The 27,756-nt window shown below is 33.7% G+C and overlaps 1 protein-coding gene across 1 annotated transcript in view; it reads right to left on the minus strand.

Moving 5' to 3' along the window:
* LOC111150534 (dystrophin) overlaps positions 1-27,756 on the minus strand; it is a 2,087,545-nt gene that overhangs the window by 1,337,750 nt on the left and 722,039 nt on the right. Inside the window, exons 20-23 of the mRNA XM_022508030.1 lie at positions 21,853-22,094; positions 17,258-17,438; positions 4,835-4,980; positions 1,811-2,026 (exon numbers count right to left, since the gene is read on the minus strand). Coding sequence (XP_022363738.1) covers positions 1,811-2,026; positions 4,835-4,980; positions 17,258-17,438; positions 21,853-22,094 — 785 coding nt within the window. The remainder of the gene's footprint in view (positions 1-1,810; positions 2,027-4,834; positions 4,981-17,257; positions 17,439-21,852; positions 22,095-27,756) is intronic.

The following is a 27,756-nucleotide window of genomic DNA, read 5'->3' on the forward strand; positions in this document are numbered from 1 at the left end:
TGAGATTTTATTTATTTATTTGACAGAGAGAGATCACAAGTAGGCAGAGCATCAGGCAGAGAGAGAGGAGGAAGCAGGCTCCCTGCTGAGCAGAGAGCCCGATGTGGGGCTCAATCCCAGGACCCTGAGATCATGACCTGAGCCGAAGGCAGAGGCTTTAACCCACTGAGCTACCCAGGTGCCCCTAATCACATGCATTATTAATCTCCAAACATATTTTTGTCTCTCCAAGACTGAACCCCTTCTGGCTAAGTGAATATATGGCTTCATCGTGTGAGGTACCTTCTTTCCCTCTTTATCAGCTGACTGAATTCTACTTGTTCAAGGTGTAGCCCAGATAACACATGTTCCAAGAACATTGCATAGCCCCTTTGCCCAGCTGATGTTGGATTTCTTTTCTGTCTCTTGTAGTAATGTTTACCATACTCATTAATTTACTTCCTGTGTTGGCTGAATAATGACCTCGCTAAGATGTTCATGCCCTCATTCTTGCAACCTGGGAATATGGTCCCTTACCTGGCAAAAAAAAATACTCTGCAGATGAGATTAAATATTTTGAAATGGAGAGGTTATTTTGGGTTATCTAGCTAGGCACAATGTAATTACAAGGGTCCTTATTAAGAGGGGGTCAGGAGTGTGACATATAGAGAGGCCCTGAGATGCTGTGCTGCTGACTTGAATAGAGAAGATGCAGATATCAGGGGAGAAATACCATTTTCCAGAAGCTAACAAGGACAAAGCAACAGATTCTTTGCTAAATACTCCAGAAAAGACATAGCCCTATCTACTCCTTGATTTTAGCCCACTGCAGCTGATTTTGGACTTCTGACCTCCAGAACTATAAGATAATAAATTGGTGCCATGTTAAGCTACTAAATTTGCAGTAATTCATGACAGCAGCAATAGGGAACTAACACACCTATTCCCTTCACTAGATTGTGGGCTCCTTATTGGCAAAGACCATGTATTTATACCCTCTTTAACCACTGGTACTGGGAAAAATGGGTTTGCACATATGTGTGTGCACATATGTTTATATGCAGAGATATGTTCATATGTATGTTTTACTTTACGGATTGTTTCAGGACTCGTTCTTTTGGTTTCTAAAAGGTAAAAACAAACAACTAATAGCTGCACTGGGACTTCAACCAGAAGTATCTTGTTCATAATGCTTTTCATTATGCCATGATGCTGTCAAAGCATTAATATTCTTCACAATAATTCACACTGTAAGAGAGGTATTACCTATCTCAGTAAATATTTTAGGCTTTAGACTAGAATGTAATTGTTGGTTTACCATTTCCAGCTTGGGTGATTAGGAGCACAGTGGCACTATTCAAACGAATTAAGTCAGTAGGAGCTGGTCGCCGGAAGGTAATGAGGTCAAATTTATAAAAACAATTATAGGCAAAATATGCAGATAAAATGATATGACTATATTCCATGACAGATAACTTTTTATCTATTCATAAGCTAAGTGATATCTATATTTTAAAAAGCAGCCAGGCTAAAGGAGAGACTGGTTTTGAAAAATATTAAGCTAAAAATATATTTAAGTCCCATCAGTTTTTTTGGCAAAAAATAATAATTCTTAAGAAAATCTAGAAAGGTGAAATCTTAACTACTGTTTTCTTAAAAGAAATAAGCAAGATACACTCATTTGAGAAAAATGGGTGTCTTTTGATCTTATCACTCACTTTGAAGAACTATAGAGGTTAAATTTCTATTTGCCTTTAAATTTTAGAACACATCATTAGGGGAGAAACAAGCCAGGAAAACAAATGAATACAAGAGTTCAAGCTTGGATTACCTGAATTTTTCGAAGTTTAGCCATTTGCTCCTCGAGCTTCTGGCAATGTTCAACCAGATGGGAAGACAGCTTCTTCCAGCGGCCCTCAATCTCTTCAAATTCTGATTGATACTTCTTGCTAATATCAGACAGCGGTGCTTTCTTCGACATCTCTTTCACAGTGGTGCTGAGATAGTTTAGGCCACTTTGTTGCTCTTGCAGAGAGCGTTGTAAAGCCTCAAATTTAAAAAAGGAAACCACACATATACTAATTGATGAAAAATAACAAGTTTCATTGCACAGTTTCACTTACAAGTTTCACTTAAATGTATTTACAGTGAAAGCGATGTGATTCAAACATCTAAAAATATAGATGATGTGCCATCAGTTACAGAATGATTAGGAGTAACTTAAATTCTACTGTTTACCCTAAGAGTAATTGCACAGAAATATTTTATTTAAAAATCTATGCTTCTTTTTAGGAACAATGTCAAAAATAACCCTAACTATATCTAAATGAACCAGAGTTCTAGCACACCTAATTTTATTGCATCATGTCTGGATATTAATATCTATATTTATAATATAGTTAGGGAGTTAATTCAATTACACCAAGTCTTTAGTAAGACAACTTCTAACACTCTCTAGGTAATAACATAACTAAATCATATAGATAGATGGGATAACAAAACTGAGTAAGTTATCAGACAGATGGCCTACAAATGCCAATTAACTAAAGTTTCACATTTTTTACAAGACTTTTTTTAGTGTTATAATGAAATTCTAGGATAATTTTGGGGAAAATTTCTAAAGTTGGTTTTACAATTATCCTGTGTAACCTATGCAATAGCTTATAACAGAATATCTATCTTTAGGGTTTTTCTACTTGCTATTTATTACTTTCTAGCTAAAGAGTAATAAAGGATCAAGATAAAACATGGAAAAGTTACCTATTTATATATGATTTTACATAAACTTTGTGTTTCTCTAACTATTGAACATGTGAATATATTATATACACACATACACAATCATCTCTTCTTTTATAATGTGATCTATAATACTCCCCAAATATGCCAAATGCATACCTTTTATAGTTGTAGAATATGCCTACTTTGTGATATTTTAATTTTTTTTACTTTGCTATAATTTTACTTCATTAAATTTGATTTATTATTTAGACAATATCTAGCATACATATAACTACATTTTGAGCTAGGCCTTTTATTTTTGTGTCTTCTCCCACGTCATTAAGTATTTTTCAAAAACATAAATTTTAATGGCGTCTCTGGTTCATTTAACCATTTCCCATTATTAACTCCACAAATTAACTTCTAATTTTCCACCTCTATAAATTATGTTTATAATCTCCCCATCTATCTATCTCCATCTATTTTTCTATTTTTTCATGTATTCTGATTATTGCTTAAGATATAGACTTCATGAAAATAGTATTCACATGCATATCACAATTAATTATTTTGTACATTATCAGGAAGTAATGAAAGGTTTTCTCAGTAAAACTGTAATTCAATTTATATTCCCACCAGAAAGTGAGAAGGCAGTTCATTGCTGCCAGACTTGCACTTATTATATCTTTTTGTTTGCAAGTTAGATGTGAAAAATGGTATTCCATGTTATTCATTTGTATTTCATCCTTTATAATTTGAATTATAAATTTTCATAGGTTTAATGGTTGTTTATGCCTCTCTTTGTAAATTCATTACTAATGATTCTCCCTTATTCAGACAATTTTTTTCCATGGTTTCATCTTTCTTTTAAATTGTCTGGTATTTTTACCATGTTTGCAATTGTGTCCATTGGTTTGTGTGCTTCTCTCTTGTATGTTTTAAAATATTTTACTCAAAAATTTCTCTAAAATTTGTCCTTATTAAATGTTTTTGAACTTTTTAATATATGTGGTATTTTGTTTTGGTGTAACATTTGACACAAAGTTCTAATGACATTTTTTTCAGCTACTTGATACAATTCCTCAGTAATAGTTATAAATAATTTTTCTCTTCAATGTTTCTTCAGTACAAGTATACTCTTCTACTCATCTATACACCATTTTGTGTATACTCAATCTACTCCTCTAGTTGCTGTATTCTTTGTACTCTTTTTAAGCTTATAGTTCTATTACATCACTATTCTTCAAAGTAAATTTTGGAATCATTCCAAGTATTAAAAAGAAGATTAAAAAAAACAAGATCAAATAGTTATAGGTTGCTTGATGTGATAGCACAGGACACAGTCAGTCTAAATAGGGCAATATATAGTGAGAAATGTTTAAACAGAGATTTCTTTGAAGAAATAGCTGTAACATAACTTTAAGAAATAATATTTAATTCTTGAAAAAGAACTCTTCATATAAAAGTTATTTTTTTATTTTTTTCTTAGCTCTCAAAATGTACACATAGCTCCAAAATATAATTAATAAATGCTTTCTTGACTTAAAAAATAAAACGTGACTGCATGCAACACAAACTTTTCAGAATTAGCAGGAAAAATATTCTGAAACCTCCTAATTTTTTTTATTTACCATATTAGTATTTTTCTATTACTCGATATAAGGCTGCTAAAAATGTAAATAGAACTCGAAAAATAGTTATGATATTACATAAGGCTAATGTTTAAAATTTATTTTATAACTACACAGATTTTACCACTGTATGTATGGAAATGTGAAAGGAGTTCTAAATTAGCAAGCCAAAGGGGGAATAATACCACAACTTTTATAATAATCAAAATCATTGTACCTGAAAATAATTACTAAATAAGAAATAATATAATTCATACACATACCCTGTCTCTTCAAAGAAAGAATTTTTGTCTTATGGAGAGAAAGCACAAATGCATAAAATATTACATTTTTAAAAATCTCATCTTCACTTTTCCAATTTCAAACTATCATACCTACCACAATTATTTTATTTTTATTATTTTCATATTACACCAATGTAAAAAATAAAGGTTACACCAATGTGACTGTTTGATAAATGATATCTGCACTACATTGTTTAAGACATTCAAATATTCACAGACCTGTAACTCTCCGAGTCTCTGTTCCATGATGTCATATTCAGTAACAGTGACCTGAGGTATAGAGAGTTTTGTTTCTGACTGCTGGATCCATGTCAGGATGGTACTCATGGTCTCCTGATAGCGCATGGGTGGCAAAATGTCAAAAACTTTATCAAAAGGCAAAAGAAGAGAATCATTTCATTATTTTATACTTTGTCATTATGTTTTCCTAAGTTGTTAGAAACTAAATCACACTTCTAATTACAAATATCAGCAAGTTGTGAAAATGTGAAGATACAAGATACAAATTAGAATGTGATGATGATACTGAAGATAAAATCCTACTTCATGTATGATACTTGGACAGAAACTACACACACACACACACACACACACACACACAAAACACTGAATCCTCACATCAGACTTGGAAGGTTTATGCTGTTAAAGTAATTTTTTTAAGGTAATGAAATGACAAAACATAGAGGCTAAGTAATGTGTGCATGATAACAGAGACTGTACTTGGAGAAACCAAGGAGAGTTCATGTATATTGACTTTGAAGGCTATTCTTTGTGTGCCAGCATTTGCTTTTGCAGAAAGTATCATGCACAGCAGTTGATATTTTAACTACATCATGTCACTTATTTTATTAAAAAATTCTGTGTGTTTAATATGTATCAGAAACTCTAATAATGATTATCCATATTATCATTCTTGCAATACACATGTGAGATAAGCATTTTTATTTTCATTTAGAGCCAAGGAAACTGAGGCTACAAAAAAAGGTCAAGTAATTTGCTCACATACAAGAACCTAGTAAATAGTAGAGCCAGGATTTTAAACCAGGTTTGTCTGGTTTCAAAGTCAAACCTATTACTTAGCAGCATACTTCCCTTTATATATATATGTATACATATATATATATATATATATATATATAAATTTATATATAAATATAAATTAGGGAATGAAAAGTATAAGTATAAATTAGGGAATGAAAAATACATTGAGTACAGTGTGTGTGTGTGTGTATACATAGTTACGTACAAACTTTAAACCATATGTGAATATATGTGTATATATACTTTATACAACTATAATTGTTTACACAGTTAAAACTGTACCTACATTAAATGAGAAGAAAGAAAAATTTTCAGATTTGTCAGCTTATCAATAAAGTATTAAGGTAATATAAGCATGGCAGAAGTATAAAACAGTTAATTTATGAGATATCATAATATTATAGATTGTCCATAACTGTCCATAACTCAGTCAGCATCCATCTATGCACAGAATTCAGGGAGGGAGAGAAGAAGGAAAATGATAGGTATATAGATAGATAGATCAATGCCATAAATTTAAAGAATCCATTGCTTTTTGAAAAGCACAGGTCAGCATAAAATCAAAGTCTCTCAAATCCAGAAAAAAGATAAACACTGAAACATTCTAAAAGATTAATAAATTTGATGAATTTTTAGAACTTAGGAAATAATCATAATTTGATATTTTTCCATTAATTTAGCCAAAATATTAACAAAGTATGCATTAATTTGCATTATTCAATATATAATTTACATTACACAGTAATGTAAATTCCCTTTAAAATGATAAAGTATTGAAAATCCAGGCCATCATTACATGTGGACACTGTTTATGGTATTGCATAGATGGAACTTCTTATTCCATATTTTCATTCAGAATGTTCAGGTACATTTCTTCCTTTGCTATCTGGATCCCTAGTAAACATTCCAGGTGTTTCACAGATGGATTGCATTAGGGAGGAGCTAGAACTGAAAGAAGACCTACCAAGTACATAGCTTCTGAACTAGCTATCTCATTGCCCACATGTAGGTTCATCGATCAGGAAATACTTTTATCTGAAAAGCTATGGTAATAGCTACCCAATGGACTCTAATATTACCCTCAAGTCTGCCTCTGTTCTGGGGGAGGTCTTGATATAATCTCCCTTCTTTAGACGCCTTCTGTGTAATGAAAAATCAACCATTTCTGTCTCTGAATTGTTGATGATTTTTCTGTATAACTGCATTCAGGTACAAGACATAAAGTTCTCCCACTGAGAGCTAAGCCAACCTTCCCTCTATTCTGAGAAGGCAGATGACTTCTGAAATGATCAAAAGTATCTTTGCATCTCACATGTAAGTTACCTAGTACATGCAAAGCCCATATAATGTAAGATACTTCCTAATCTCTCCATACATGCTCCTGCTTCCTTTCAATCAACCACTACACTCAGTTTTTGAAAATGCAAAACTGATTTATGATGCTACATCACAGCATATTTTTTCCCTTGGGATCATGCATTCATTGTATTTTATTTTTTATTTAAATTCAATTAACACATAGTGTATTATTAGTTTCAGAGGTAGAGTTCAGTGATTCATCAGTCTTATGTAACACCCAGTGTTCATTATATCCCATGCCCTCCTTAATATCCATTACCCAGTTACCCCATCCTCATTTTTTTAAAGATTTATTTATTTATTTATTTGACAGACAGAGATCACAAGTAGGCAGAGAGGCAGGCAGAGAGAGAGAGAGGAGGAAGCAGGCTCCCTGCAGAGCAGAGAGCCCGATGTGGGGCTCGATCCCAGGACCCTGGGACCATGACCCAAGCCGAAGGCAGAGGCTTTAACCCACTGAGCCACCCAGGCGCCCCGACCCCATCCTCATTTTTGTTTGCTATGATTAAGAGTCTCTTATGGTTTGTCTCCCTCTCTGATTTTTGTCTTGTTTAATTTTTCCCTCCCTTCCCCTATGCTCTTCTGTTTTGTTTCTTAAATTCCACATATGAATGAAATCATAGGATCATTGTCTTTCTTTGATTGACTTATTTTGCTTAGCATAATACCCTCTAGTTCCATCCACATCACACAAAAATAGACTTAAAATGGATGAAAGACCTAAATGTGAGACAAGAATCCATTAAAATTCTAGAGGAGCACATAGGTAGTAACATCTTTGACCTTGGCAACTTCTTGCTAGACATGTCTCCAAAGGCAAGGGAAACAAAGGCAAAAATGAACTACTGGGACTTGACATCAACATAAAAAGCTTTTACACAGCAAATAAAACACTCAACAGGGGCGCCTGAGTGACTCAGTGGGTTAAAGCCCCTGCCTTCAGCTCAGGTCATGATCCTGGGGTCCTGGGATCGAGCCCCACATGGGGCTCTCTGCTCGGTAGGGAGCCTGCTTCCCTTCCTCTCTCTCTGCCTACCTTTCTGCCTATTTGTGGTCTCTGTCTGTCAAATAAATAAATAGAATCTTAAAAAAAAAGAAAGAAAACATTCAACAAAACCAAAAGACAACCTACAGAATGGGAGAAGATATTTGCAAATGACTTATCTGATAAAGGGCTAATAACTAAAATCTATAGAGAACTTTTCAAACTCAACAACCAAAGAACAAATAATCCAATCAAGAGGTGGGCAGAAGACATGCATAGACAATTCTCCAAAGAAGACATCTAAATGGCCAACAGACACATGAAAAAATGCTCAACATCACTTGGCATCAGGGAAATACAAATCAAAACCACAATGAGATACCACAGCATAAAAATTATCAATACTGTTTCATTTTTCTAGACTCCTCATACTTGGCTCATATAAGACCCCTTAGACTATCCACCTCTCCAGACTCATCTTTCATCACCCACCTCCCTCTGTGTTCCAGGGAAATAAGACTTCTCTACTTCTTAATTACCCATCACATACTACCCCCCCTAGTCTTATAAATTCCTATTCATCCTCTGGCTTCTGTATTAAGCAGTACATTCTCAAGGAAATCTTTGCTGACCTTCCCAGTCTGGATAAGTTTCCTTAGTAACAGAGCCATGGCCTTGGCCTTTTCTTTTCAAGCACTCATCTCAATTGTAATTATAAAAATACCAGCTTGATTTTAAGATTAATGGCTGTGTCTTTCCCCAGTTTGCAAGCATAATGGCAGCAAAAAAGCATGTGGTTTTAGCTTAGCAATCTATCCCCAATGACCAGTACAGTGTCTTGCAAGGAATCAGTATTTGTTAAATAAATAACTACATGTTGGAAAATATAACCAAGAATGCCTTTGCCAGGAACACAGGAGAAAACCAGTATTTGGTGAAGCTCAGAATGTGAACAAGAGGAGAATTTAGACATTCTTCTTATCCCACCTACTGAATCTGTCTAATCCCCATGGGAGTTTTTAAACACTGAGTAGCTTAAATTGACTTTGGTTATTCCTCATCTCCTTTCTCACTTCGTAGTTTCTAGACTACTAAGGTAGACTTTCTTTAGTTGCAATTTTTCCTAATGCAATTCATTTGTAAATTTACAAGGTGTTAGTTGGGCAAAATTAACAAATGTTAAAGAAAATGTGTGCATTGAATCTCACAGTGTATACAGAGTGTGTGTGTGTGTATACACACACACACACACACACACACATTTTGGTTTTCTTCTGGAATTCTTTTGAAAAACAACAAAATCATGTCCACAACTGTATCACTTTGGAACAGAACAATTGATAGAATAACAATTTTTATTATATCCTGACCAGGAATGTTAGTTTGTGTCTATGGAAATATGACCACCACTACGTCAAAAAAAATGCTTATATCTTTTTATTTGTGTACCCATACATACAAATTAGAGAAATACATGTATATATTTAATATAGTATATATAATTTATTATTTCAAACTATTTATTATCAATTTCAACCTCTGAGATATATTTTAAGGATGCAATAATTAAGAGAACAGAATCCCTGCATTCACTGATTTCACACCTTACTCATGGAGTCATATAATATTCTAATACAGTTCTGATCAAATTGTAATTAATTTTATAAGCAAAAAATAGAGTGCTATGACAGTAAATATTAAGAACATCATATATAGACTGGGAGCTCATAAAAATTAACTGTTGGGCAAAGATGGGGAAGAGCAAAATTTAGCTCTGCTAGGGCTTCTGGGAGAATATGGAGGGCTCTGAGGAGGAGAATATAGTGTAATTTTCAGAAAATGAAAGGTCAATATAAAGTGGGGAGAATATAAGCATGAATAAGGCTGTGACTGTAAGTAGGCAACAGTTTTTACGTACCTTCAAACTAAGAGCAAAAGAAAGTCATTGTATGTATTACACAAAGAAGTGACATGGTTAGATTTTCCGTAAGAAAAATCATTCCAGCTAAACCATAGAAAATAGAATTCTCAGTGTCAAGAATGGATGAAGGGGAGGCAAATTAGTGGTCCAGCAAGAAAACACAGTAGGCTGGACTAACACAATGACCATGAATATGAAAAGGAATCCAGATGTGAGAACTATTTTGGAGATAAAATCACATAAGCTGGGAGACTGAATAGAAACAGGAGAGAAAATGAGTAAGGAACAGGGAATAGCAAGGATGATTCCATGACTCCTGATTGTACAACTCCATAAACCTTGGTTCTTGTCCCTGATATTGGAGGGGTCAAAGCAGAAGTAGTTGCCAGTTGCAGAGTTGTCTATTATGAGTTTATCTTCTTGGATTCACTGGGTTTGTAATACCTTGAGATATTTAACTGGAAAGGCAAGGCAGTAGCTGGGCATAAGGACCCAGGACTTAGAGGGTAGGTCTGGACTGCAAATAAAATGTGTGACTTTTTGGTTTACAATATACAATTAAAGCCAAGGATACCTTTACTTGTATAGGTTCCTTCTAAATGTAAAAAAGCATTCATTAGCTAACATGATTTACCTCGTAGTAGCTGAAAAGTGATTATAAGCCACAGAGTTTATCTCGTTTAAATCAGACATACCTAAGAATACTAGTGAAGGATTCCTAGTGTTTTGTTATACATAACTAGGTTATGGCACTTTTTTTTTGAAAAATCACAACTCTCTTTCTCTCCCCAAAATTAAAGCCACTCAGGAAAAATAAAGGTACTTAACTGTCATGCAAGTGATGGAGTAGAGAGAAGGAATATTGAACTCAGTATGAACTGAGATGTTGTGCACATGTAAATACACACCAGATTTTGAAGACTTGGTATAAAAATAATGTAAAAAAAACTCCTTTAGTATTTAATTTTGATTCTTTGTTAAGACAATATTATGTGGATGCATTTATTTACATAAAATATACAATTAAAATTACTTTCATTTTTCTTGTTTAATACAGTTACTAGAAAATCTTAAATTATGTATATGGTTCACATTCTATTTATAGTGGATGAGCTTACATAGAAGTTGTAGGAAATAATCCATTTGAGGAAAGAAAGAGAGCATATATGTTAGTAGTCTGTAAATAGTGACAGCATTTTAAAACATTGAAACATCTGCTGTGAATATGAAGTTGACTCTAACTTGAATTTCTCATCATCTATAAGTAGAAATTAGTGATGGCATAAAAAATGAAGTGTGTGAATGTGTGTGTGTGTGTGTGTAGAAACTTAACTAACAGTATATTCCTACTTCTTTGATAAATCTATTTTGGGAATTTCTCATATTGAAGCTATCCTTTTTAACTCCATACCAAGCAGATTCCAACTTTTCTCTATCCCTCATAGTTAATAAGATGATAAAAAAAACAGTACAATCAACAAAGATCTTTTTCTGCAACTCCAAACCTTATTAAAGGGCATCAACCATGGCATAGAACAAGTATTTCTTTACAATATTAACACTGGCAGAAGATGTCCAGAAGGAAGAAGGGACCCAAGGACCTACAATATATGATGATGAACATACTAAAAATTGACCTTAAAAAACCTGAAAAAAGTAAGGAATTCTGAGCATGGAGATTTAATTTCCAATGCCAACACAGAAATTAACACCTTAGCTTGACACTCAAGGACCTTTGTGGTTAGAAGTCAATCAACTTCTCAGCCCACCTTTTCATCATCATAAATCCTCCACCCAAAATATATCACTTTATTCAAGCCTTTGTGCTTATGCAGCTCCTTCTGCTACAAGTCCCTGCTGCTCAAGCTCCATTCCCACAAAGGCCCTCAGTGCTCCGATATGAGCAAAACAGATGGGTTTATGAGAATTTCATCCAAGATCACTGTAAAATTTTTTTAAAAGCCATGTATCCAATGAATCAATTGAAATCTGGGTCTTTTTCACAAGCAATGCCCTAATATTCTCTGCTTGAATAATTGATTCATCCTCCACGTTTTTCCTCACAATTTTCTACCTAAGTTTATGTAAGTATCAGCTACTACACTATTCAACTATTACAATATAACATAAGTTTGGGGGGGTTGCTGCCCTTCCCCCTTTCCATATTATTTCTAAAATTGGCCCTATTAGTTCAGTAATCCTGTCTTCAAAAGTCTTATTAAATATTTAAATTTTTTTAATCTTTTATTCTGCACTTGGCATTTAGCCTATTTCCCAAGATTCTCAAGGTCAAGGAGCAATTCTTATACCTCATGATATAAATCACAGAGCTAGCTTAAATAAACATGTTTGTTATGCTTGATGTTGATGGCATCAATGAAGAAAACAATAAAAAGTCCATTTACAAACAGGTTCTCTTAATTTTTTTTCTGGAGTTACAGAGAAAAGCAACATAGATTGTTTCTTAGAATAAAAAAATTCCTTACTTAAATATAAAAGTACACTAGATAAATTTTCTGACCTAGGACTACTAGAATAGTTAGATTAAGACAAACTTTGTTTCCTTCCTTGTCTCAATATCTTCACATTAGATCAGCATCTTAGCAGGAACTAACCACGGTGCTTGAAATTATGGCCGTAGACAACATTTTCTGCTGGTTGCCCTAAAATTTTCGTGAATTAACCCTACAGGAAGCCCAAATCGCTCCCTGTCATTTTGTTAAAGTGTCTCCTACCACACACCTCCTCAGATCATCACCTCTTCAAGGGCTGTCTCCACTTTCTTTTATATTCCTTATCACAAATCTAGTCTAAGCTTAGGCCTATATACATAGCAACAACTTCCCATCTCCCAGCTTCCACTCAGACCCTTCTACTTGTTTGTCACAAACCAGCTAGAGGCTAACATACTAGCTAGAGCTTTCAAATTTATGTATCAGATAACTGAATTTCCTCAACTGAAATTCTTTTAGAAATTTCAGCTACTGGGGCACCAGGATGGCTCTGTCAGTTGGGCATCTGCCTTTGGTTCAGGCCGTGATCCCAGGGTCCTGGGATGGAGCCCAAAGGCAGGCTGTCTGCTCAGCAGGAGGTCTGCTTCTCCCTCTTCCTCTGCTCTGATCTCTCTCTGTGTGTGTCGTAAATAAATAAAAACTTTAAAAAGAAATCTAGGGTTAGGCAGGCTGCCCTTATCTTACACCACATATAAAAGTAAACGCGAAACAGATTAAAGCCTTAACTGAAAAATTGCAACCATAAAACTCCTAGAATGAAACACAGGGAGAATGCTTCTTAACACTGGTCCTGAAATGACTGCTTGGATTTATCATAAAAATAAACAAATGGGACCACGTGAAACCAAGACATTTCTCTACAGCAAAGGAAACAATTAACAGAATAAAACAGCAGCCTACAGAATGGGAGAAAATAATTGCAAGCCATGTAAATGATTAGAGGTTACTATCTAAAATATCTAAGGAACTCCCACAACTTAACAGGAAAAAAATAATCTGACTAAAAAATGGGCAAAGGGTTTAAACAGACATTCTCCAATGATGACATACAAATAAAATGATGATATATGATGATATACAAATGAAAACAGATAGATGAAAAGATGTTAAACATCACTAATTATGAGAAATAAGCATATCAAAACCACAACGAGAGATCATCCTACACTTGCTGGGGTGGCTGTTATCAAAAGTAACAAAAGATAACAAGTAACTGCGGAGTATGTGGAAAAATTGGAACCCTCCACCATTTGTAGAAATATAAAATGGTGCAGCTGCTAGAGGAAACAGTATAAAGGAAACAGTATAAAAACAAATTAGAACTACCATATAAATCCAGCAATGCCACATCTAGGGACATATCCAAAAGAACTGAAATCAGGATCTTGAAGAGATATCTATAGTCTCACATTCATTGCAGTATTATTCACAATAGCCAAGATATGGAAAGAAACTAAATGTCTATCAATGGGTAAATGGATAAAGAAGATGTGGCGTATACACACAACAGAATACCATTCAACCTTAAAAAAATAGGAAAGCCCTGCCATATACAACAATAGGGAAGAACTTGGAATGCATTATGCTAAATGAAATAAACCAGTCACAGAGGACAAATATCACATGATTCCACTCTACGAGGTACCTAATGGAGCCAAACTCCTAGAAGCAGAGAATAGAATGGTGGGTGCCCGGGGCGAGAGGGAATTATTTTCCTGACATGACATATACTTCCAATTGAAATAAATGCAAACTATAGCACAAATTTTGTTTTCATATTTACAGGTAGAAAGTACATTTAAAACTTTCCTCGTTAAAATAAGAGATCACCTGTAATAAGCCATGCGCTATTTTTTTCTACACTCATGTAAATTAGAGCATAGTCCTTCTAGTTTGCAGTTTCTAGGAAAGGTTCCCGGCATCTCTTTTGGGAGATAATTGTACTCTCTCAATCTTCTAGCCCTGTGCAACCATTAATCTACATTCTGTCTCTCTAGGTGTGTCAGTTGCAACCATTTCCTATAAATGGAATCATATAAAATATGGCCTTTTGCAGCTGGCTTCTCTCTTTAGCATCTTGTCAAGGTCCATTCACACTGTAGCAAGTATTGGTGCTTCATTATACTTTTTTAAATTAACATATAATGTATTATTTGTTTCAGGGGTACAGGTCTGTGATATTATTGAATGATATTTCATTGTATAGAGAAGGCCATTTTCTTTCTTTACTCATCAGCTGATGGGTATTTGAGTTGGTTCCACTTTTTGGTTACCATGAATCATGTCACTATGAACATCCATGTATACTTGCTAGTTCTCATACAATCTAATATTCATCCTCTCAGTTATTCAAGGTCCACGAGGTCACTTGGGACACTGCAATAATAAAACATTCTTAAAGGGTTGCTCTGTGAGGACTAATAAAGATAAATCATATGAAAGGTATTTATTTATAGACTAAAAATCACTATGAATATAGAATGCATTTTATCTTTCAATATTATTTTTTCATATCATCTCTGCCAGGTACCAAGCAGCAATTCCTTAGACCAATTTTCACTACTCAAAATACATTTAAGAAGTCAGGTTTTTGTTTCATTCTGAGAACACTAGAAAGAAAAAAAGGAAAGAAGTTGAAATTCAGAATGGATTACCACCCTTTGTGTTAGCTCTTATTTGCTGAATACTGAATATGTTGAAAGTACTGTGGAGTAATATAAAAAATCAGATTTACTCCCCTGTGCCAGTTTGCAGGTAAAGCATATATATGTAAAAATTCTTTGGAAATAATGGTAATTAACAAACTGAACTATAATATGACTTGATATGGTGAATTTTTTATTTGCCTTTTATATACAAGTATACAATATTTATATATCAATGCATAATATATTAAGTTACATATATATTTATAATATATAAATATATATAAATAAATTATATAATTAAATTATAATTGAACTGTATATAATCATATACATATAATTTATATATGGTATACATATATAACATATAAGTTATACATGGATATATAAATTATATAATATATAATTCATATATAGAATCCATTTTAAACTAATAATTATTAATTATCAAGACAAGTTTTCCAAAAGAGTAAAACTGATAACGATGTTTTGGTAAATAAAGTATAAGGAGAACATTTTATTTATAAATAAGTGGAGTGAAAATTTTTGGCAGTTTTATGAATAATCATCATATGTATAAAAGATAAAAGAGAAGACATGATAATATAGATGGGCAGATTGATGGCTGTATAGATAGAGAGTATATATTATTATATATTTATACTGTAACATCATAATCAAAGCTCAGCTGTCAACAGACATCAACATTCTGAACATTTTTTTAAATAAACAGAAAAACTATTGAACCTTAATATAATTAATAGGTATGGGTAAATTAAAATAATTTTCTAGTGAATAAGCACCTTTTCCCAGCAGTTACAATATAACCACTAACGTGTATTTGACTTTAAGGGAGGTTTACAGATTTTATGATAAGAGAAATGCATTATTGTTAAATAGGTCAATGTTTGAAAATTTAGGACAGTCACAATCTTTTCCCCAATTGATTTTATAGATGCTCAGCCACAAGTATACTGAAATCCACTAGAGGGAGCTGACATCACTGTGAAGTTGCATTACCTGATGTCCTACTAGGAAAATAAACCTTTCATCAAAAATGGCTTTAAAGTAAAAGAAAAAAAAAAATAAGCACTTATCTTTTGCTTTACTTAGTTCATTCCATGACCTCACCAAGAAATCAAAGTTTAAAAACCAGGAAAACAGGGAAAGTTTCATGTATATCACTACACTCGTTTTAGAAAATTACTATTTGGTAAATTATTTGGATATTTACAAAAAGAAGTAGTCAAAAAACATGTTTTCCAATTAATTAAAATTCTAATAGAAAACAAATACATGTTCTTGTGCTTCTCATAACAAATTTAGGGAAGACATTTTAAAAAGTATTTTGATCTTAATGACTTAAAATCCAATTTTACTCTATAATTTTCTGTATGTACATATCTACGTACAGATGGTGAACCAAAAACTCATTTACTAATGTTTGAAAATGCTCATAAACCTGTCAAAGAATTTTTGTCTTAGTAATTAAGCTGATGAGTCGGACTATTTTGGACCAGGTATTATTAATATTCTAAGAGCAAACTGGTGAGAAACAAAAGAGACATTTTAAAAATTTCAATGGTCAAATGGTACCCATTTGTGTAACTGCTCCACTTCTAGGTTATATTTTACTATTAAATAAGAAAAAGAGGATACTGCATAATGACAAGTGATCCAATAGTGAAATGCAGCCCAGGGAATAATTTGCCCTTTGCTGAATTTCAGTTGCTACATGTATGTTACAGCTATAACAATCTTCATATAAACTGGGTAGAAGTATTAGGAAGAAGCCTAGCTAAATATCCTGTACATAAAGCAAAGAGGATTTAATGAAAACCTACTAAGAGGGCTTCAACTGCTCTTTTATTTCCTCCAGTGTTCAAAATCTTTGATTGTTAGATTTGCAACCCACCAAGGAGATGTTAATGCTTGTATAAAACATATATTTTATTTGTTTCTCAAAGTCATGAAATTATTATGGGAGGTGAGGGGGAGAAATGAAAATATAACACATATTTTTTCCAACAATGGTATCTCATTCCTTTGTACTACAGAATGTAGGGATGGTGCATTCCTTTGCTAGAAATGACTCTTTCATGTGAGTATTTTCTCGTTTTCCAACAAACACTAAATTTGGAAAATATCGAGTTAGCCATCTCAAGTTTTTTTACTTACTTGTTTGCAGCTCTTTTTCTCTTGCCTGCACATCAGCAAAGACTTGGTTAAAATGATTTGTAAAGGCCACAAAGTCTGCATCCAGGAACATTGGCCCTTGTCCCTTCTCTTTCAGGCCTGTGCTTTGAATTTTTAATCGTTCGATTTGAGGCTGAAGAGCTGACAGCTGGTGGACTTCATCCTGTACCGTAATTTAGAGTATTAAAACAAAGAAAACTTTTATTTTGCATAGATTTCATTTTTGCAAAGAAAGGTGTTAGAAGGCAGGGATGCAAACTTAGCTTATTGCCCTTATCAAAAAAATTTAAAAATACCTTGGCTCTTCACTCAACAAATACCATCATATAGAGCTGTCTTTAAATTTCAAAATCACATCATTTCCAGCATTAACGGGTATGAATGTGCACTTGAAAAATGCTATTAATGACCTTATATTCTCTCAATCAATCAGACATGAATGTTCCTCTGTACCCCTCTTATCTCAAAACACTGTGCCTTTGCTCCAAATTCTAAGCTTGTTTAATGAACAATATTTTTCTTTAAATTCACTTGTGAAGGATATAAAGTATATCTATCTACAGACATACCTACTACATTATAAATTTATCTTCATATACTGATATTTCATAGATAACATAAGCTATGTAATACTTATGTAAACATGCACATATTTTATCTGTAATTATTTATCTTTTATATGGTCACATTACTTCTCCTGACTGAACAAGCAATTACCACTGCTTCAGTTAGGGTGGAGTTTGTTCTGCTTTTCTTGTCCTGGTGTAACTATTAATAATACCTCCTTGCACTCTCAAAGAGTACTCTAGTTTGGATGATAAAATCATATGGACCCACTGCTGTGCAGTATAGTAGTTACTAGTCATATGTGGCTACTGAAAACCTGAAATGTGGCCAGTCCAAATTCAGATGTGCTGTCATTATAAAACATACACTGAATTTTGAAGACTTAATATTAAAATATACAAATATTAACTCATAGTTCTAAATACTGATTGAATCTTGATATGGTAATATTTTCAATTTACCATTTTAAATAACATGCATTACTGAAATTCATTTACCTGTTTCTCTTTCCTCTTTTAGTATTGTTTCTAGAACATTTAAAACTACATATGTGGCTCAAATTCATGGTTTGCATTATATTTCTTTGGAACACTGCTGTTCAAATGAGAATGTTTTCATTCTCTTTTGTTTCCAGTGAAGCTGCCATTCATATGTCTCTGCTACACATATAATTGGAATTCAAACAGAATGTCCAAATGCTCTTTATTTAAGTATTATTACCATGGCTGCTTACTTAACGATTCACACATAGCCTGCTACCTTCAGAAAAAAGTACTTCAGGATTATTTATCATTTAAAATGAAAAAAAAAAAAAGGAAAATTGAAATTTTAAAATCAGATAACAAGCCAATTAGGAGAAGGGGAAAATGCAAAGAATTACAGTAATTACGAACTAAATGTAAATCTGAGCTTCCGGGGAGTCAAAGTGAAAAGAAAAAAAAAAAAGAAAAAAAAAAAAAGAACAAGTTAGTTTTTGGATGCATGCATACTGTTTTAGAGAGAGTAAGTTTTGTGTTAGGATTTAGTAAGATAAATATATCCCAAGGTTCTTTCATAGGAGCAGGACTACCTGCTGGGCACTGTCATTTTAACAATTTTTAGAAGATAAAAGGTAACTTTCAGAGGAATGTTGCTATGTGGTTATAACATAAGAATTGATTCAGGTAGGTTAATCTCTGATAACCAAATTATTTTGGTAAGTGAAAATTAAAGCCATGTATATAAATAGGGAGAAGACCCTATCTCCCATTCTAATATAAAGCCTCTCAATCAAGAGCTAGAAGGTAGGTGCATATCAACATGTAAAGGATAAGACAAGAGCTAAAGGGTAATACTCCATGTTTTTGATTATAGAATTAAAGACATGCACTTTGTACACTAGGCTTACAAATGGTAGCATTGACATCTGCTGTGAAACATTTAAGAACCTGATTTACATTTGGCCAGATGGAGGGCCGTCATTCTTCCTGTTTAGGGGGCTATCGAAGGAACCTGCAGTGTAGTAAAGTGTGTTCTGTAAAACAAAGGGGACTTGGAAACTAATAAAACATTTGGGCAAATGTTCAATTCGGACCTTAAAGTTCTGAGAGTAAGTCTTAGGAGAGATCATTTTGACTTGAAATACTTAACATTTAAAAGATGTTAGCAATTACTCATTATTTCCACAAAAGGGCCTTAATGTGGTTAGTCCTCCTGAGTAAGGCATCTTCCCTGAGTCTGTTTATCCTTCAAAATTTTGTGTTTATCTGATGGAAAAACTTTTTCATTTTTCTTGGAAAAGCATCCATGGATTTCTTCCAATTCCCAAAGGGTTCTCTAACCCCCATAAGAAGAACCAGTTCTGGAAAGCATTATATTTGGAGCTAACACTGCTGTCTAATCTTAGAAAACATCTCCAAATAACAGAATGCACTGACAAACAAGATGGAATAATTTATTTACCTAGCGTTAATCATAGCAAAATAATATGTTAACTTTTGTGTGAATGAGTCTGATCTTTTCCTGCTAAATATTTTACCCCAGGTGACTCATGAAGTTAATAGCAACCAAAGGTGCAGAGAAAAAGAGTAAGGAGTGATGAAGAAGAATGGAATTATGTCATCAAAATTTGGAATCTTCTGACTGAATGCAGAAAAAAGAAATAACTTCACTCAGGATGACTTCCTCAACCTCGAGAGAATATTTAAGATTTGTTAACCACCAATGATCTCCATTTGCTCCTCAGATAAAGACCAAAATACTCCAGGTCCCAAGAGTCCTTGCTTTGTCTCCTATATGCCTGTCTTTTGGACTCCATCTTTCATCTTATTCCCACCCCTCACACCTCTCTGTCCAGTATTCACATTGTCCTTCCTTCAGCTCTTTGGAGGTGGTTGTGTTTAAGCCACCAATTACCCTGTGGTATCTGTCAGGCAGTTGAACCAAGTTAATACACTTAGTATCACTCTCAGGCAACACTAGGGATGTTGACTATTTATTTTATGGGTGAATGTATTTTTTAGATTTTTTGGTTAATTTTTATACCTGAATTTCAACAAACAGGTTAAGGTAAGATCATCAGATTTTGTTACAAGAAATAATATAGGTGGCGTATTCCATGGATTCATAGGAAAAACAAAAGTCACAGATTCTATTAACAGCAAAATGTGTCTTTAAGTATAGAAACTCGCTTGATTTGCATATTTGCATTAAAAAACTCAATGCCTTTCTGTCCTATATTCTTTATCTAAAAATGTATTTCCTGAGTTTAGTCATTTCCTAGTAAATCTGCAGAACCAATTTGAGATAAAACATCTTCAGGTCCTTCAACTGCTTTTCCCTTCAAAGTATCTTTGAATTTCCCATACCTTCCTGGGATTAATACCACCTCCAAAGCAACCTTGTCACCTCTCCATCTTCAATCTCCCATTATTTAAACCATTCTTTTCAAAGTATGCATATTAACCTCCATTCTCTGCTTCTTAGATTAAACCTAGCCATCTCAGTCTATCACTGAGGTTCATCCTAGAAACCATTTCATTTATCCAATTTCTCACTTTCCAAGAAAAGCATTCAGCTCATAGTAACCATACAAAAAGTTCAAGTGATCTTCATTATTGTGTAACTCTGGTTTTCTTACATTTGTAAACACACTCTTTTAATCTCTTTCTCAGGTTCCTTGGTGCCAGTTATACCTTGTCTGGCCCTCTGGATGCACTGCCCACTTCTAGAACTCAGGAGAATGACGCTTATAAACTAGGGCTCTTTGTACTGTGCCTAATGATTAAGTTTAGCCAATGGGGATCCCTGTCCAGATTCAGGTTCTAGAGGCAGGGAGGAGAGTGAAATAGCATATTGATTTTTCTGGATCCATTCCTGTGATAGCATGTGGGTTGGCTCTTAAGGTTGTCTTTACAATGGGTGCCCAATTCACTCCTTCTAGGTTTCCGTAACTTATCTATCTCTAATCCTTTTGGGCCTCAGAAGTTACAGCTCTGATGCAGGGTTACTGTACTATGCCTTATGGTTCCTCTATATTCCAAGCACACTGATGAAATATTTTGGTAAGGAAACCTTCCTCAAATTATCCTAATTTGAGTGAACTGTTTATTTTAAAGATGTTCCTCATATATCCAATTTTACAGTACATCGACTGCTTGTGTTTGTGTAGATTCCACTTTTTTTAACATATGAATGAGTTTTGTTTTTAGCACATGAGCTGCCATAAAAATGAGCTCCAAATTACTGGCCATTTCTCATAGGATATGTGTAGTTTCCATACTCCCAAACTTCTTCACCATTCTGCAAACTGACAAAATCAATTAGCCATGTGTAAGTACTCTAAATCTACATTTTTAGGATCCAGTCATCATACATTATCTATTTAAACTCATTTTCTTCACTTAGATTTTGACCTTTATTGTGTTTAAACCCTTCAAAGGGATGTTTTTTATTAAATAATTTGCTATTCTTCTGGAAATTGCCAAGAAATTCCTTTTGATCATGATCCAAAAAGGAGGAAAGAATCTTACCTTACACATTTTTAACTGGCTTTTAATTACTGTTGGCTCTGATGTGGTGGTAGGCTGGGTTTTCAACCAGTTTTCAGCAGTAGTTGTCATCTGCTCCAATTGTTGTAGCTGATTATAGAAAGTGATGATGTTGTTCTGATACTCCAGCCAGTTAAGTCTCTCGCTTAGCAATTGGCAGAACTCTATCCACCGGCTGTTCAGTTGTTCTGAGGCTTGTTTGATGCTGTCAGCATTAACACCCTCTAGAAAGAAGATTTTTAAAATATATCCACTGAGCCACAGACTGCAAGACATCTGAAAACCCATGTGTCTCAAATTTAAAAGTATTCATCTCATGAAGGATTTTGAACAAATCATTTACTGATAAAAAAATAGAAGTACCAACAGGATTTTTGATTACTGATTGTAAATTATTAGAGATGCATCTTATCAAGAGTATGCATGTAATAAAATAATAAATAAGGACACATAAGGTGTAGAAGAGTAGAATATATTTAAATCAAAACAAAAAGGGTCAAATCTCTGAAGGGAATTGGAAGATTGATCACGGACAAAATAATCTTTTGGAGGATTCCAAATAATTGTTAAATATCATGTATGCTATTGAAATGCACATTGAAAAACTAACTTCTGTGTTTTTTAAATGGTTTGGGAATTAGCTGAAATGTTATTATTTGGATTTTAATAAAAAAAGAAAGGAGTTTTTATCAAAATGCAGTAATTCTCTATTTCTGCTATAGAAAGGCAGTGCAATTTTCCATGGGTCCAAAGAAGTGATGGGGCGCCTGGGTGGCTCAGTGGGTTGAGCCTCTGCCTTCGGCTCAGGTCATGATCTCAGGGTCCTGGGATTGAGTCCCACATCGGGTTCTCTGCTCAGCAGGAAGCCTGCTTCTTCCTCTCTCTCTCTCTCTCTCTGCCTGCCTCTCTGCCTATTTGTGATCTCTGTCTGTCAAATAAATAAATAAAATCTTAAAAAAAAGTTTAAAAAAATAAATAAAAATAAAAAAGAAGTGAAATAAGCACTAAAAATAACCTTTCTAAAATGAAAAAATATTTTCATATTACTTACATATCATTTACAAATATGGAAGTTGATCTGATAATTTTAAAATCATCTATAACAAAACTAAAGCAGAAAAAAAATCTATCAAAGGTAAAATGGAAACACAAGCACATCATTATCATTTAGCTTTCTGGAGAATCTACTATGTGTTAGGTATTTGGTGTCTTTTAATATTATTCAATCTATTTAAGTTTACCATAATGTGCTATGTGATTACTAATGCCACTCCAACTATATATTATCCTATAAATACCAAGAAACAGTGACAACATCAGGTAATGTTGTGTGATAAAATATTCTCTATAGTTACTTGACAAAACTTAGGTGTTCTTACACACACATACACACATGTATGAAATTACATAGTAACTTTCTTAATTATATTATATAAAAATATTAAATTGGATATCCATTTTAAAATACAGCTATAACAGCATTGATAACTTTCTTATATTTTTGAAACATTATTTGAATATTTGAAGGGAGAAATGTTGTTATATAATGATTCAAATGTGCCATGGACACAAATGATCAGATGTTTAGAGGAAATATTCTCAGCATATGTTAAACTTGAATAAGCACTTAGAAGAAGGAAGACCATGGTGGTCCAATTCCAGCTTGGGCAGGTCAGAGATGCTAAAGTAATTTAAACGTACTGATGAACGGATACTGCACTGAGTCTTGTTTAACATTTCTCTAAATTATAAGGAAATACAAGGGAAATGAGCTCACTGTCCCTGACATAAGTCAATCATATAAAGAGCCACCCCTCTCAAATGAAAAAATAAAACCATAAAGTAATTTTCCATGTGAATAATACATGCTAATCTAATCAGAAAATACAAATAAAACTATAATGAACTACCAATTGGTCCTGTGGTATCTATTAAAATCTAGGGATAGAATTTAATGTGTCCTTGTTGATAATTCTCCAAAACTATCAGCTCAATATGTCAGGCCAAAAAAATGTCCAGATGCTAACATCACAGCAAAAGGAATTAAAATAAACAAGAAAAGCAAATTTTGTACAAATCCACTATGAAATCTATAATACTCTCTACTTACTAACATATTGATTTTTATAACTAAATAAGGGTGATTAAAACACAATAATAGGTAAAAGAAGGATCTCCCTATTGGGATAAATGAAGGGGAACAGAAAGTTACAGAAATTCACAGTAAGAGCTCTAGTATTAGGCAGAACTGAGTTCAAATTTTACTCCCTTTACTAAATGGGTAAATGAGGCTCAATTATTCGATCCCACTGGATCTCCTTTTTCTCATCCATGAAATGAGGCTAAAATAGAAATGATCTCATAGGATACCTATGAGGGTTCTGAGTTAACATGTGTGAAGCAGTTACATAAAGTCTGACATATGACAGGCAAATAATAAATATCAATGCTACAGCAAATAATATGTAGCCAACAAAAAGAAAAGAGAGATAAGAGATTTCAAATGTTGAAATTGGTCAGGGGAGGTCTTTTTAATGACTGAAAGGGGGCATTTATAAAAAAATCAAAGACTAATATTTTTAAAGTTAGTGCTAATTTTATAAAATATGGCACTAATATGGGATATAGAAAGTGTGTGTAGACATTTTTAAAAGAAATCATATCAACCAGTGATAAATTCATGAGTATATTAGCAAAGCTTCAAATATTTGCCCATACATCCATTCTCATTTGCAATTAAAACAATAAAGGGCAACTGTGCCAAAAATTAAAAACAGAAACTTCCACATGTCACTGGCAAAGATAAGATGTTGACCACGGAGAATCAGATATCTTATTATGAAGGATTTGCATGTAAATATTGTATTGTTTCATGTGTGAATATACTTCCTGCTCAACAAGAGAAGGAAGATCTGTCCTTCTAAACTCTAAACCACTCTGAGAAAAAGGTCTCCACTGGCAGGCAGTATCTGATAGAGTTCTCAGCTTAGAATAGGTAAGGAATAAATACAGTGTAGTTGTGAACTTATGCAACACAAAATCAATAGCTTACTTCATACAAATATGAACATTAGGGTAGCAATACCCAGAGACACAAAAAACCAAACACAAGGATGCACACAGTCTCTCTTACTTCAAGTTTGCTTTAAAATACTTGGGGGAAGGATCAAAAGCCCTGGTACATGGCACATTACTACATGTATATCTCTTAAACTAAAATTATAAATGCCAATACTTCAGATTCATGAATTAGCTATCTACTAGGACAAAGTCTCTTAAAACTAGCAGAATAAATAAGGATACTGTTTCCCAAATGAATACTGAAGCATGAATAATTTTACTATTATATGTAACCATTTTATGTGTATTTTATAAAATTACATGTTCCTTAACCCAACTGAAAATTTTAAGTTTTATGACCTTTTTTAAGGGTAAGTATCTGCAAATTTTAAAGTATCAATCATTTGAGCATCTGTTTTTCTAATTTTTTTGTTAGCTACTTAAGAATACAAACACTAACTCACCAGGCATTATGAACAATACTTATGGAAGCCATTTTGTAGTAGCACATTAGAATCTCAGGGATAAGGGATCATAATCCATTCACATCTCGTATTCTAAACAACCCCTGAAATAATCTATGAATAAATATATTGCACCCAGAGGAAATGATCATTACTTCAAGTGCATCCATTAATTTTATTACTTGTGTACAGTGCATAACAGACTGTTAGAATAATTTTAATTGTGCACCACCTTCCATGCAAGTACTTCAGAACTGCCACTTAAAGTGAAGTATTCCTCATCAAGTATATTCATCATTAGCCATGAAGCCAGAGTAGAATCATGCAAAACCTGTGTTTAGAATGAAAACTCAAAATGAAGTTTAATAAATAGTCTCCAATTTTTATTGCATATTAGGTGAGGGTCTTTACAAGCCCATTTGGCATGAATATAACAGCCTTGAATGTAATAGAAATTTACTAAGTCCATGAAAATAAGGCCTGAGTATTGTAGACTAAATTCTAGAGGTTTCTTCAACCACACTAATTTTTATACAATTGCTTTTTTAAAATAATTTTTTAAATAATAGCTTTTAAAAGTTAATATGTGGGGTGCCTGGGTGGCTCAGTGGGTTAAAGCCTCTGCCTTCGACTCAGGTCATGATCTCAGGGTCCTGGGATAGAGCCCCACATCGGGCTCTCTGCTCAGCGTGGAGCCTGATTCCGCCTCTCTCTCTCCTGCCTCTGCCTACTTGTGATATCTCTGTCTGTCAAATAAATAAATAAAATCTTTAAAAAAAAGTTAATAGGCTTATGTAAAATTTATACCCCTAGTGAATACATAAATTTACTAAAATAGCTTTTTTTAAAACTTTTTCTCATTCTTAAACATCACTGAATTATGAGAGATAAAGACCAGATTCCTATTCATATTTGTTTTTATGGTGAATTTTCTCCCACAACAGTGACCACTATGACTTTCTCCTTCTCGCTCTCCCCATCTCTCCCTCTCCCTCTTCCTCTCTCTCTCTCTCTCTCTCTCTCTCTCTCTCTCTCTCACACACACACACACACACACACACAAGCACAAAGTTTTTTCGTTTGGAGACTGGAGTCAAAGAATGATGTGTCTGTCAACATTTATGGAGTGTGAACTCTGTGTAGACCATTATCCCCAAGTGTCACATGGAGAAATAGGAGACATAAATAGAACTGCCCAGAACCGAGGAAAGCGTAAGAGAAGAGGAAATGAGTCCAACTATGGGGAAAGCTACTCATTTAGAATGGAGGGGCTGAAATACTGCAAATAGTATTATTTCTATGCCCCACTCACATACAGACCAGCTGCAAAATGTCTTTCCATTAAAATATATAATTAGAAGAGTTACTGCCACTAAAAATCCTTCACAGTGATGTGAAGAGAAGATGAAAGGTTTGGCTTTGAGGTGAGCCAAACTGACTATAATCCCTGTCTTTAACAATCTGACAAAATTTGGTTGCCCAAACTCAAAAGGCATCACTCATGTGAAATACTTAATGAGCTATATAAAGCAAAACACTAATAAATGCAGTTACACAATTAATATTATAGATAAGAGGAGTCCTTGTCTGTGTTATCAGTCTGTACTATTTAATTACAGTCCTTAGCAGACTTACTATCAGGTATCACCTTAAACACTATAATCTAACAATCAAGGGATGATGGTTTTGAGTTATTCTTCTAGTCTAATATACTAATAATTACTAGTTTTATTTAAACATTTCCTTAATGTGATTGTCTTCAGACTCTTAATTAACATACAGGAAACTATAATTAGAAAATGAAAGGGAAGCACAGTTTAATGTAGAAAACATCACTAACACTATTAGATAATTATATTATACCATCGCCTCTGGAAATTGTGGTGAAACAATTTTATAGCTTAAAGAAGGGGAAAATAAACTATGCTTATATATGTTTCCAAATAAATGTTTGATACAACCACTCTTTTGGTAATTTTAATATTAATAAAGGAAAACAGTTTATCTAAACCAGGTTTTTTTTTTTTAAGATTTTATTTATTTATTTGTCAGAGACAGAGGGAGAGAGAGTGAGCGAGCACAGGCAGACAGAGAGGCAGGCAGAGGCAGAGGGAGAAGCAGGCTCCCTGCCGAGCAAGGAGCCCGATGTGGGACTCGATCCCAGGACGCTGGGATCATGACCTGAGCCGAAGGCAGCTGCTTAACCAACTGAGCCACCCAGGTGTCCCCCAGGTTTTTTTTTAATACCTGACCGATAAGGAGACTACATATAGATGCAAGAACATTATTTTACAAACAAAATTAAGAATAAAGTCTAGGGGTACCTGGGTGGCTCAGTCGTTAAGTGTCTGCCTTCAGCTCA

The sequence above is a fragment of the Enhydra lutris genome, unplaced genomic scaffold, assembly GCF_002288905.1.
Source record: "Enhydra lutris kenyoni isolate GAN:26980312 unplaced genomic scaffold, ASM228890v2 scaffoldscaffold23, whole genome shotgun sequence".
In the NCBI taxonomy this organism is placed as follows: domain Eukaryota; kingdom Metazoa; phylum Chordata; class Mammalia; order Carnivora; family Mustelidae; genus Enhydra; species Enhydra lutris.